Below are 13,708 nucleotides of genomic sequence, written 5' to 3'. Positions count from 1 at the left end.
ATTAAATTTGCATATATTAAATCTGAAATTTAAAACTATATCAACATACACAGTGATCATTCTTTTTTCTTGCTACTTCTCATTTATTCTTCCTCTGCTAAAATAACATATGATATAGTATATCACTCACATCCAGAGTCCTTCTTCAATATCAAATAAGAAGGTATTAGAGAAACTAGAATCTAATTAATTTTCTGATGTGTGGTATTTGATTTGATGTGTATGCTATATATACTTCTGTTAGAATTTTATTTATGCCAATTCTTGACAATTTTTCATGTGTCCAAGCATACTTATACCTGATGAATTTCGATCATATTTGCTTAATTATGTAAATGATTGCATTTAGACATTGAAAGGTTCACTTTTGCATGTCCTATATAGAATCCTTCCTACTCATCTAAATAAATATGCACTGACTATATATTTTAAAGAATTTTTATCAGTGCTTCTGAAGCAATTTATCTTTTCATAAATATATTTTGTCTACCTATCCAGAGGGCAGGGATTTTAATATATTTGCACCATCAAAACATAAAATAGTCAGTAAATTCTTGTTTATGCTGACCCATGTACAGACTTTTAAGGATATGATCATCTGAATATTATGAAACACTAGTTCAAATTAGTTTCTACCCTATTTTAAAATAGAAATGATTATACCCTGAAAAAAAATTGGCAGATGCTGAAACCTTTTTACACAGCATCTCCTAGCTATGGCACTTTGTACGTTGTGTAGGCCCAAAGTGCAATTATTTGGGGGCCTGTGCATGATCCCTTAGCTGAATAAGGACAGAGTATGTTCTCAGTATTCTAAGGACAGTTATAAAAACAGCCCTTTGGGCACAGGGAGAAGTAGGGAGGACATTTTAAGTCAGGTAATAATTGTGAGCACTGGCAATGACTCAGACATGGGGGGGGAGGGGGAGCATGTTCTACTAGAAATCTCCCATGCAAGGCTAAAGAGATCATTTTCCAAGGATTTTTAAACTAAATAAGAAGAGCAGTATTAACAGTTTTAATATTAGCCATATAATGGGTTGTTCAAAAAGATGACTATTTTTCCTGGATTAATCTAAGTTCATTACATCATTTATTCACCAAATATTTATTAAGTGTTTATTATGGGCACATTAGACACAGCATTAGGCAATAAGGTGAATGTCAGTATGTAAGATTTACCTCTGTGACCCATGGAGCTTAAGGTCTATGGAGATGACCTCCTTTGATCAGTCATTTTCCCTCCAAACAGTTCCAGCCTTGTTCTGCCTATATGCTGGAATGAGGACCATTTGTAGCTGGCATTAAGTTCTATGTTCCTCTCCCACATACAGTGAAAATAGGATACTTTTCTTTACAATGCCCTAAGCATTACTAAATACTCTGAGAGAATCAACTTGTGTTTCACCACTAATGATCAAAGCTCCACACCTCCTAATTTCAAGGGATTTAATTAACATACCCAGTTTGTACTGACCAACCTGGTTTTACTTCACTCAAGCGGTAACCTATTAAATAACTTCAGCCTCATGAGATCCCGTCACGTGACTTCACTTCTGACATCTCAGGACTGTCCTGACAGAATACTACATTCATTCCTTTAATGAACTTCCTGCTGTCATTTTCTAAAGGAAGTTAACATATTAGCTAGTGAAGCAATTAAAGATGCATCAAAGCCTCTAACAGCAAAATTAGACTTTACACCTAAAAATATTAAAAGCTTTAAAGGCTTAAATATATAGACTTCTGTAGTGTTAGCTCAGCACCATTCCAAGGCACATTTAAAAAAATAAGAGGCTGGGTGCTGTAGCTCACACCTGTAACCCTAGCACTCTGGGAGACCAAGGCAGATGGATTGCTTGAGCTCAGGAGTTAGAGACCAGCCTAAGCAAGAGTGACAGGCCTGTCTCTACTAAAAATAGAAAAACTAGGAGGGCACTGGGGTGGGTGCCTGTAGTCCCAGCTACTTAGGAGGCTGAGGCAAGAGGATTCCTTAGGCCCAAGAGTTTGAGGTTGCTGTGAGCTGTGACACCAGGCACTCTACCCAGGCTGACAGAGTGAGACTGTGTCTCAAAAATAAGTAAATTAGTTAATTAATTAACCCCCCCCCACCAAAAAAAAGAGGACATAAAGCTACAGTTTGCTTGATCCCATGCTCCTATGCACTAATTTAACCCCCAGAATCCTAAACCAACTTCAAGGCTGCCGGAAACTCGACTCACAGATATGTGCCCACACATTCCTCTTCTCTTCCACAGTTTCCTCAAAAGGCCCTCACTAATTGTTAGCTCCTTCTGAGGAATGTAATATCCAAACTCAGAACTTGAGTCCTTTATCACCACCCTTCATTCATAAAACAAACATAGAGAGTTTGCCATTCTTAGTTACATTCTATTTTTAACATTTATAAAGCTTTTTCATTAAAAAAAACAGCACCAACTTTCTGCATCCACGTCTTTATTGGTTTCGGTGATCAGAACAACTGCTTTCACTTCGAGCGTCGTCATTCACTCCTTCGCATTCTAGAAATCATTCATTCCTGCCTCACGTCAGAAAGGCATCAGAGGCGGTTCTTATTTTAATAGTCATGCAAAGATAAAAGTGTTGAAATTAAAAATAAATGGCCCTCCTTCAGGTAAAGAAAAATACTAGGATAAAGTCAACCACCTTTGTGGAGAAGAAATTCAAATATTGGCTCAAACTTTTTAAAACTCCTGGTCTTACGGTGTTTTCCTTTCTTTTCAAAAAGACAAGTAAGCTTAGCTAAAACCAAGTAATATGAGTTCAAATTTCAATAACTGATGGACTTCTTGTTAGTGTTAAGAGTTAAAACACATTATCATCTCAATTCTTGGTGTTCTGAGCCACTTTAATTTCCGGTTTATGCTTTATTGATATACGATTTCAGAAAGCCCTCCTATGTACGTATAGAATTGCTCGTTGTTTAAGATGGACTATGCATAATTTGAAAATAAGAAAGCTAAAGTTCTACTAGAGTTAAGAAGGCAGAAAAATGGTGTCCAATAGCCATTTTTCTGTATCTTTACTTTTCCATCTCAGTTTCTTCTTTGAAACCTTACTAAAAATTTTACTTTCACAGGAAGGATGATTACAAAAGTCAAATGTGAAATCTATACTTTCATGTTAGATCTTGTCAAAACGAACTTTGGTTTCTTGGTGACTGCACCTCTCACACTCACTGCTCAGCGCAGAGAAAGGAAATATGCTTAGAGTAAGGAGCACCAGAAGGAGGCAAGGAAGCAAGCTCTCCAATGACAGGTTTCCTTTCCTGAAGAGGGCAAGATCCCACCTCTTCACTTGAAGGAGGCTTTCACCACCCTGCCCTTGATAGGCTGTGGAGGGCGCCAGTTTCTCACAAGGGGCACAGGGGGCTCATTCTCAGCACTGGAGAGGAGGCTCCGCAGCTTGGCCATCTGCAGAGGGCAACGTCTCATTGTTAGCAAGACCTTCAGACCAGGTGGACACACCGTGCATCAGAGAATTAGAAATCACTGGCCCTTTAAAGTCAAACACAAAACCTGTTCCCACTGTTTTTTAGCTACTTGTTCCTGAGTAATAGAAATTTGTTATTTATTTGTAAAAGCTTTTTTCTTCATCTGATATAGGATCATCATGACCTCTGGTCAAAACCTTTTCCTCCTGATTCTGAAGCTATTATTTTGATCTGTGGGGTCAATAGGAAGTATACACTTTATAGAAGGGAATGGCAATATTAACAGTGCAAATACATTAATAAGCTTGCATTGGGCAAGTTTATGGAATTAATCATTTTATTTATTTTACTTAATTTTTATTAAATCATAGCTATATACAAATTAATTATTTTATATTTATTTATTTATTATTATTTGCAGTTTTTGGCCCAGGCTGGGTTTGAACCCATCACCTCCAGTATATGGGGTTGGCTCCCTACTCCTTTGAGCCACATGCACCACCCCAAATTAATTATTTTAAAAGAGCAAAAAGAAATGAGACTCATGCTACATTTTAAATTTTAAATGACTTTTTTTCTAAAGAATAAGAAAATTCTCAATAACACTGGCCTTTCTCCTTGCGAAAATTTCATTCTTCTTTCAAAATATTTACACCAACAAACAAGATTGTTTAGATCTGATCGTTTTATAAACATGCCCATGTATACTTGAGCCCACAACTGGCAGAAATATGGAAGCTGCTGTCTTCAGCAAGGCAGACATACTGGCAAAAGATTTTACTATTAGACATTCATGTTCCAGGTTGTGAGTGTCCAATTGCTTTAATGGTCCTTGTCCGTGTTCTTGCCCACTTCTTTTCTCCCAAACAGCTTTTTCTTGGAAGTATTTTTAATAAATGCTTCCAGAATATTCTTTAGATCAACCTTCCTAATACCGCGACCCATTAATACAGATCCTCATGTTGTGGTGACCCCCAATCATAAAATTATTTTCGTTGCTACTTCATAACTGTAATTTTGCTACTGTTATGAATTGTAATGTAAATATCTGATATGCAGGAGACCCCCCCCCCAAAGGGATCGTGACACTCAGGTTGAGAACCACTGCTAAGTTTAGATGAATGGTCAGAGGGAGGCCTGAGAAGAGGGGCCAAGAAATATTGGAAGCCACAGACCAGAGCTGGTGTTAGGAACCTACCTTGCCTGTGTGATCCTGGGCAAATTATCTAACCTTTCTGAGCCTCGATTTCTTTATCGGTAAAACTGGAGAAATAATCTACAGATCACATGGCGTTAATCGCTTCCATCAGCACTCTCCCTAGGCCTGTATTTACCATTCATCTCCTTATCAGTTCTGGGTACTTGGGGGATGTCCAAATTAACAAAGATTCACTCCTATTAACCTAAATCTTCAAGTGTTTGTGGAGTATAATAAACTCAGTCATGTGTTCAGTATCACAACCACTTTTAAATGATTTGCATTTATCCTAGTAGTCTTTTAGAAAGTTGAACAGGCCAGGCATAACTCACCAGGGCAAGCTATGAAATCTCTAGCTTTGGGGTAAGCACCCGTTCAGCAGCCACGTTATGTCCCTCTCTTTGGCGTCTATCAGTGTAAGCCCGTGTGTTCACAGGCTCTGCGGCCGCCTCTCACCTGGTCGGAGCTCACGGTGATGGGCTCCTTCAGCAGCAGCCATACAATGCACTCCTCGCAGGGCGGGGTGGTGAAGGAGCCGTGGTAGGTCCAGTAGTCTCGGCAGGCGGGGAACAGGCAGGACGGGTCAAAGCGCGTGAAAGGCGCTTCCTTGCCCTACAGACAGCAGCACAGGTGCAATGAGCCAGCCGCACGCTCAGCCTAGGCTCTCACCATTTTTATTTGTCAGAATGGGTTTCAAATGCAATAGAGAAAGCAAAACTCTTAAACCAAGTTCAGGCCTTTCAGAAATAAAGGCAAAGGGGGACAGCTGGTTTGCATGTTATGACTTTCATCTGGCACCGTCATGGTAACATTGTTTTAACTGCTGGTAGTGCTATAATTCTGTCACTTCTCAAGAAAAGGGAGAAACTGATAACTAAAATGTAAGGTAATTATTTCATATATAAGTTAATGTTTTGGTTCTTAATGGTAAAAGAAACGAGGCTTGAATTTTTATTAAATGTTATACTCAGAATACTCAATTGGTAAACCGTAATAGCATTTGATTAGAACAGTCCCAAAAGACAATAAAAATGTGTCTGTTGATTATAAGAGTCTACTGTTAAGATTTAAAATATATAGGTACTTTCCATAAAGGCAACACCAGGACTCAAAAGACCAGCCTTGGGTGCTATCTAGTAGCTCTGTGACTGTGTGCATGCATCCACGTGGAGTGTGTGCGCGTGTGTGCATGCGTATGTGCATGTGTGTGTGCATGCTCAACTTCTCTTACTCTTATCCAATTCATTGAGAAAGTAGTTATCTGACTGGCTGACTGTGACCCTTAAGTACAGTGATATTAAGTGATACTACTCTAAAAACTATAAACTATATATAATAGAATTTATTTTTATGTGTATGCTTAGCATATCTATCAAACTTGGTAACAAATTTTAGCTGAAAAAATATTCTTGAGAATGTAAAAAATATATATATACACATACCCTTCTTTATGTGTCAGGAGGGACAATGACTTTCGTTTGTTTACCTTTGTCTTAATTTTGTCCAGTGCATCAAGGAAAATCTGGAACTCGCCTTTCTCATGTCCTATCTGTAAGAAAATAGGAAGGCAAGTATGATATTTTTCCCTTCTTCATAATTTAGGATCGTCTTAAAAACTGATTTTGATTCATTTATCTGCAACTAGTGTTTATGCATCTACCACAATATCTTACACTATGCAAAAACATAAGTTTATTTTCCCCTTACATTTTAAAGTATGTGTTTTCTGGTCTAAATTTGGACTCCAGACCACAAAATTACATGTTTTGATCTAGCTCTAGGTCCTTGACCTTCTCTACAGTCATTCCACTTCAAAAAAAAAAAAAAAAAAAAAAGACCTCCACTAGAATGGACTCTCTGTGTCCCAACCTAACTCATTCTCTCTTCATTCAGATCCGCTCTGGGTCCTGTTGTTGTGCTGTGTTCAGGCACTGAAAATGACCCAATGAATTCAGAACTTGAAACAAATTAGGTCATTCAAAAAGAAAGAAGCCTAAGATTTTCACCTCTGGCTTAAAATCTAGATTATGTTACTACTAACCTCATGTGTTAATGACATTAAGTCCTCTTTAAACCAAGGCTGGCTCAACAACACACACATTCCATGTGCTATCTTAGCTTAGGATCATGTGGGTAGTGGCCACCTCAAGCCAAGGGGATGTCCAGACAGGGACTTGGCATCACAGTGGATCCCGACATCGGCTTTTCTGGTTTCCAGTGCAGTTGAAATGGAGCAGTGAGAAAGAAAAATGAACGCATGCCATCCTTGCCTTCACCAAGGCAAAAAAAAGTCTCCCAGCTCTTTTTCCAACCCCCTACACACACATATCCCACATCTGAAAAAAAATTTAGAAGTGCTAGGGGTACCGGATTGGGGCAAAAAGTACACTTTCAGAAAGTGAAATGTTTCTTTAAAGAAACATTTAAAGCTGTTCTTAGGAGAAATATCTTGATTAGTTTAATGAGTAATAAAATGTATAGTGAGGGAGGACAGCAAAAGGAGAGGATGAAACTCACACTATCTTAAGAATTGATAAGGGGATGGCACCTGTGGCTCAAGGAGTAGGGTGCCGGCCCCATATACCGGAGGTGGCAGGTTCAAACCCAGCCCCAGTCAAAAACTGCACACACACACAAAAAAAATTGATAAGGAACTCAATTTTGAAATAAAACATATGGTCAGTTTTTACTTTACCTTTAGAAATATGCCAATCACAGCAATTCCATCAGGCTGCTTCAGAGCTTCTTTAAAAGTGTTATACTTTGGATTCCAGTGAACCAAATGAAGCTAAAACCATAGAAGACAGGTTAGGAGGTAAATTCTTGGAATAAGAAAATATTAATAAGTATAAAAATTATCCAACATAAACTCAATAATAGTACAATCTCAGGTTTCTGAACACCTTTAACAAAGTTGATACAATTTTAAAAGTTAATGTGCAATATTTTGGTGACATTTTTAATGGTTCACATAAAAAGCAGATAAAAGTTTCTTACCTTCTTTTAGCATTTAGGTCTGTAGCTCCTAGCAGCAACTTAATTTAGAACATGGGCACCAGTTAAACTAATCAGATTTCCAATGCTGAGTTACACAGAATGCAAGAGAATATAATAGTTTGCAGGAGTTAAAAAATTGTTCATTCAAGATCCAAAGTGTAAGATAATCCCACGTGCAAAGGTCAAACTGAAAACTTTGCCTAGATCTGTAAGAAATAGACCAATTTTTCCTCGTTTGTGGCAGAAGCTGTCTAAAAGGCATTGTCAATATTTAATTTATCCTGCTCTCAAGATAGGCTGTAGAGAAATGAAACGATCACAGTGAAGTACTTTGAGTTTTCTAGAGTTTAATTTAACCAAAAATTATGCTGACTAATGATCTGCCCACAGTATGTTTTCAGGTTCCTCACGGCCCCTCTGTTAACCAGAGCCTGCCCCTGAAAAAGAGTAAGGCAGGAAAAATGAATTGATCCTCACATCCAGAGCATCTGTCACCATTTTTAGGCTTAGCTTTATAAGGAGATTATGTCAAAGGTCTGTCTTATTCCCTTGCAATTTGATGCCTTATGTGAGTTCCAAATCATGTTTTTTTAATGAGTTACATGAAACAGAGAGAAGTATTTGTTCATATTAAATTGTATGTGTGTGTATCTGTTTCTGTCTGTGTGTATATACACACACATACTCTTGTATACACACACACATATATATGTGCACACCTTTAAGAAACTGGAGCATAAGCATTAATCTGAATTTCTAAATGTTATTTTTAAAGCACAATATTCTTATAAAAGAGGCAGCATATGTCACTAGACAAGATGATGAAGCCACCTGCCTAAGGTAGAGCACTAGCACTTATCAGGTGTGTGACTTTGCTATGTAACTTTTCTGTGCCTCTGTTTCCTCAACTGCAACTTATCTTCTGATAGATTGCTGAGAGGATGAAGTGAGTTAATACATGTAAAGCACTGAATGTGTGTTAGCTATCCTTCTCTTTCCAGTTCCTTTGAGGACCCAGGCCTTTATTATATCAAGCAGCTCTCCAGTTCCTTAATAGAGCCTTGGAAATTTTCGTGCATGATGCTGTCTCACCAACACCCTCGTAACTGTCTCATAGGATCTTTAGCAGCTTCAGTTCATGCTAAAACTACTCCAGCTCTTTTCACAATCAGTCTTGAAGCAAAAGCAATAGATGATGTTTTGTTGTGATGGTTATTTTTAAGTTTTCAGTTTTTACTGTGTGAGACCCGAAGTGGATGACAACACTTCCTCCTACCTCTGCTGCGTACTTGACTCCATCCACGGTGTGCTCAGAGCCGTGATCATCTGAGGAGCCCCAGTGAAGATGAAACTGGCGAAGTCGGTAGGGTCCAGAGAGAGGACCACCTCTGAGCACTATGATTTGGAAAAGTGAGGTCAATGGCGAATTCACACTTCTTTTACAAAGCCCTACCTTAAACAAGTGCTCACATAGCCAAGGCTTGATGACACACCAGACTCCTTCACACAAAAGGAAGTTTTGGGATGTATCAAAATAAACGATCTTTCTTTTCTATCTTTCATATTTTGTTTGCTTTTTCTATTATTTTTGATATGTCATTTTTAACATTTATGAAAATAAAATGAAAACAACAGATGGACAATAAGGATATATATACCTAAAGAACAGATCCGTAATATACCAAATGTGAAGAACCGGAGGCCTGTGATCCTGGCTTCACCCCTTGCTAGTGGTATGATCTCTGGCAAGTTGCTAAACTTCTCTGAACCCAGTTTTGCATCTCTAAGAACATGATAACAATATCAAACTTTCAGAGCCACTGTAAGGATTAACTGAGATTCAGTACCTTAAATTTTTTATCACAGTGCCTGCACAGTGACCACTGAGCAAATGTGAAATTCTTCTCCACGTCTTACTTTCAAGTACTCTTTTCTTTTTCTTTTGAGACAGAGTCTCACTTTATTGAGTAAAGTGCCGTGGCAATATAAGCTCACAGAAACTTGGGCTACACTTTTCTCTGAGACAACAATTAAGGACTTTCATCCATATCTAAACATAGTCAAATGAGATAAAAGGGAAAATTCAGCGCTTTCCCAGGAAATCAAGTGATATGAGAAACTAAATTCATTAATTTCTCAGTAGCATTAATTTGGGCTTCCTCTCCCTTTTTTCCTTCTCCCTGCCCCCATTTATTCAGGCTTGTTGTATAAATATCTCAACCCATCAATTAAGTTGGTCTTCAGTCATCTTGGGGAGTGATTTATATGTTCAAATAGCTTCCAAAAGGTATTGTAAACTATGTAAAAACCCTAAAATCAAGATTTAGCAATATGAACTAGATCAAAATAAAAATCAGAGCTTAGCTATTTTAGAAAGGATTAGCTACACGACGTGGCACAGGGAAAGCCACAATATAGACCTAAAACCAAAATCTGAGGCCTATCTGAGCTTGGTGGTGTATGGATGAAGTAGTTTGATTTCTTGTGTTTTTCCTGTCCCACCACTCAGACCAGTCATTAGCTGAATATAGGAATCCAATTTATTAGAATGAACCATGTGAAACTGCCAATATTCGACTATTTTTGCTCATAAAAATGGCATTTCTGTGTGGTTCTACCTAATTAATACTGTTTAATTTCATTGTTTTGGCCTTTAAAGTAGAAGTTGGCTTAAAAGGAGAAGGAGAAAAAAGGAAAAGATAGCAACACAAAATTGTTGTCTAATAAAATGTACTTTACTATCACTGGGAACCTCCTGGTAGGTAGAAATTATGACTCTATTAATACTTTTGATTACAACATCCTTAAGAATGTTCATTTATGCATTTCAATGAGGATAATATTAATTTTATTAGAAAAGTGGTCATACAAAATTGTATTGTACATCAAACACCAAAATATTAAAGGGATATTCTTTCTTATCCCATTTACAGTGAAATAAATTATTTTTAATTAGCCTTCTTTTATTTAAGTGATTTGCTTACTAGTTAATAGGTGAAATAAACATTTTTTAAAAACCCTGATTTTCCAGTTTCACGTATATGCAAATACTACTCAAGAAGAACTTTTCAAATATTTCAAAAACTCCAAAAGGACTACTCAGAACCAGACTGAAGCACTAAAGCCAGGTAGACAGCTCTTAAACAATGCCCCCCACACACGCCCTGGATTAGCCTCCTCCCAGGCACTAAGGGGAATAAAGTGCCCATCTTGGCTTTTTGTTTTATGTCTTGCATTGGCCATCAGAATCTGAAGAATACTCATTTGGATTTATAGTCATCACAGTCCTACCGATCTCCGTTTCAGGAACATATTGTCAACTTTAATTTGATCATGCAGCCATTTTGCAGCAACAAAGTGACCAAGTTTGGAAGTGAGACATTCCCCTTTAATGCACAAATATAATTCTTCGTAACTAAAGCAAAGTCAAATATCATCTCCACTTTCAGAGGTGAAGCTCTCCCTCTTCTCATTAATTCTATTAGGATGTCATAAATCACATTTTGCCAATATGGAAGCTTAAAATATCCATGTGCCTGTAGCTAAGTGTTGCACTTACTTGACCTGTCATAGGTATCATCAAACATGACTCTGCAGGTCTTCCCGTTGTTCAGGATGGTCTTGGCAGAGCCACCATCGTAAGATGTTGACCACGGCTGCAGAGAAGGGTCATGCTGGATGTCTTTAGTATGCAACTCAATGGGTGACTGTGCGTCCCCCTTGGCAAATGGAAAAAGTTCGGGCCAGTGGTCAGGACCTATAAAATAAAGTTGAGGAAATTTATTTATTTGGTGGCACAACCCAAAGCCTCTTTCTAGTTGATGGAACCCCAAAATGCGCACAGCCTAGACAATGATTACACAAAGGGTTTGGGTTTCAGGTTGAGCAATACCACACAGCTTTTCAGACCTGTTCATAGTCCTGTTAACAGTGTGCCTAGAGACTAACATTTAGCTCAGGGTTATCAGCTCCACTTACTCAAAAGGCTTCTTTTTGAAATGGACTTCGTCACATTTTCCACCAAGGCCACTTCCTATCATGCAGTTGCTCACACGTTTGTGCATCGCTTTGTGGTTTTCGGAGCACACTTACGCTCCTTTCGCCGTCGGTTAGGGGGAGACTCTTATGCCCACACCGAGCTCACATTAAGTGCCTGCCCAACATCACAGACCCAGTCTCAGGAGCTAAGAAACCTGGACCTCGGGTTGCTGACTTTCAGTCAGAGGCAAGTTACAAAACTTCTCTGCGCTACAGTTTCCTCAGAGGGAAGTAACTTCATTCTTGGGAGAACTAAATGAGATGAAGGTGAAAAGGACCACTAGCACTTAGCCCTTGAAGAGTGCTCAGTGAATGTTAGCTCTTATCCTCCTCCTACGCCCTCGTCTTCCGCGGGTCTCCCCGGAGGCGCCCGCCTTGGGCGCAACGTCAGGGTCTCCTCGGGCGCAGTCTGGGACCCCGCCGCACTCACCGTTGTGGTCGGCGTAGCCCCACTCCTTGGCCATGGTCGTCTTTCTCCGCGCTGGATGGCTCCTGCCTTCCGTTCCCCAGCGTCGCGCAGAGTCCCCGCGCGCCGGCGCCTTTTATATAGTTCCCCGCCCCCCGCCCCCCAGCACACTGCACGACCTTATTAGGTCAGCGAGGGTGGGGTGGGGCGGGGGGGCTAAACTGGATTGGGGTGGTATTTGGGAGGTGGGGTGGGGGAAGCCAATGAATTCCGAGAGCTAGACAGCTGTCGGGGTGAGGGGGGTGGAGGTGGGACTAAGGGCCCCTACTCCCTCCCTTCTCTCTCCCTGGAACGGTGACTTCTGGCGCTTCCATCTCTCTCTCCCTCGGTCTCCAAAGCTTCAGGGCTTTCTAACCGGCGCCGAAGTGCAGAAATGCAGGCAGCTTTCGCCGGGTCCCCCTTCCCTCCTCCGTGCATTTTTGGTGGTGGGATGGGCGGGGATGGGGTGTAGTAGCCGTGCTTAGCCAACAACTAAAATCTGCATCTCGGCGGCCCCTGTAGCCTCATTTACAAGTTGCTTTCAGCGCAGGCTGGCGGTCTGGCTGCGGTCGGCCTGCGATCTGGGAGTTTATTTCGCTCCACGGATCAGATTACAGTGGCTGGAAAGAACATGTTCGTTTGCCTGACTCATGTCTGACTCCCTTGCAGACGACTAGTAAAATCCTAGGAGCAAAGGATGAGAAAAAAGAGTCCGGGAGGGCAGGCTCTCCAACTCCGTTATCCGTAAGGAGAGTGCCCGCTCTGGAATCGCACCAGGTGGCATTTCCCAACCTCAGAGCGTCCCTTGGATCTGCAGGAAGATCTCAGAGAGCGCCAGGAATCTAGACGTCTAGATCCCAGATTCGCTCAGAGCAGGAGCCTGGGACTGATTTAGCCAGGCTCCCGGGGCTATACTTCCGCGCACGAAAAGTCGAGAATGTTCTGAAGTTTTGGAAGAACACTAATATGAAATGAGTCATAATGCTTACAACACAGGGTCTCACTTTCCAAGACATAATGACAGATTGGAAGAAAAGAAATAGGAAATGGTTTACAGAATGGCTTTGTATTTGTATTTTTTTTCTCCTCTTCCTACCATGCAAAAGAGGGATAAAGCTGCCCTATCCTGTGTGTACATGACAAAAGAAAACTTTTAAATGTCTGGTTATAACTCAATTGAAGAAGTGAGTATAACAGATACTTACAATTCTAAGACTATATTGTAACATTTCTTCTATTGTAAAATAATTTTGTTAAAAAGACAGGAAGGCTGAATCTCATTTCAATATTATCTTAAACAAGATTTCAAATATATATTTCGTTAATTTGACTTTTATTGATAAAAGTATTGTATTTTGTATTAGGGGATTACAAAACTTGAAAAGGAAATCGCTCATCGTGTCAAAGATAGCTCATACCTAAGGCGTGTGGAATGACTGACCACACTCATAACCTGGGCGCCAGGGGAGTCATTCCCTCGGCTATTTTTGTGACCAGAGTTTGATCTACACAACAGCTTTGTGGAATCAGGACCTGAACCAGCTCAGAAAACAGTGCAAGCAAATGCACTTAAACT

The 13,708-nt window shown here is 39.8% G+C and overlaps 1 protein-coding gene across 1 annotated transcript; it reads right to left on the bottom strand.

Annotated features, from left to right (window-relative positions):
* Positions 1-2,440: 2,440 nt before the first annotated feature.
* CA3 (carbonic anhydrase 3) lies at positions 2,441-12,263 on the bottom strand. Its single transcript, XM_053558503.1, has 7 exons — positions 12,118-12,263; positions 11,209-11,406; positions 8,926-9,044; positions 7,348-7,440; positions 6,139-6,201; positions 5,109-5,264; positions 2,441-3,434 (listed from the first exon to the last, which is right to left on the bottom strand). Exons 1-7 carry the CDS (start codon positions 12,149-12,151, stop codon positions 3,315-3,317), a joined length of 783 nt encoding a protein of 260 aa, XP_053414478.1. The 5' UTR covers positions 12,152-12,263; the 3' UTR covers positions 2,441-3,314.
* Between the last annotated feature and the right edge of the window lie 1,445 nt (positions 12,264-13,708).

The sequence above is a fragment of the Nycticebus coucang genome, chromosome 13 (genome assembly GCF_027406575.1).
Source record: "Nycticebus coucang isolate mNycCou1 chromosome 13, mNycCou1.pri, whole genome shotgun sequence".
Classification (NCBI taxonomy): domain Eukaryota; kingdom Metazoa; phylum Chordata; class Mammalia; order Primates; family Lorisidae; genus Nycticebus; species Nycticebus coucang.
Note: the sequence above shows the minus strand (reverse complement) of the source record. Positions and strands in the feature narration are given on the sequence as shown.

Excerpts from the sequence above, each read along its gene's own strand:
- CA3 (XM_053558503.1), bottom strand. The coding sequence starts at position 12,151 with ATGGCCAAGGAGTGGGGCTACGCCGACCACAACG. Across the intron at positions 7,441-8,925 it reads GAGTCAAGTACGCAGCAGAG|CTTCATTTGGTTCACTGGAA; the intron begins GTAGGAGGAAGT and ends CTATGGTTTTAG. Across the intron at positions 3,435-5,108 it reads TCACCGTGAGCTCCGACCAG|ATGGCCAAGCTGCGGAGCCT; the intron begins GTGAGAGGCGGC and ends TGCCCTCTGCAG.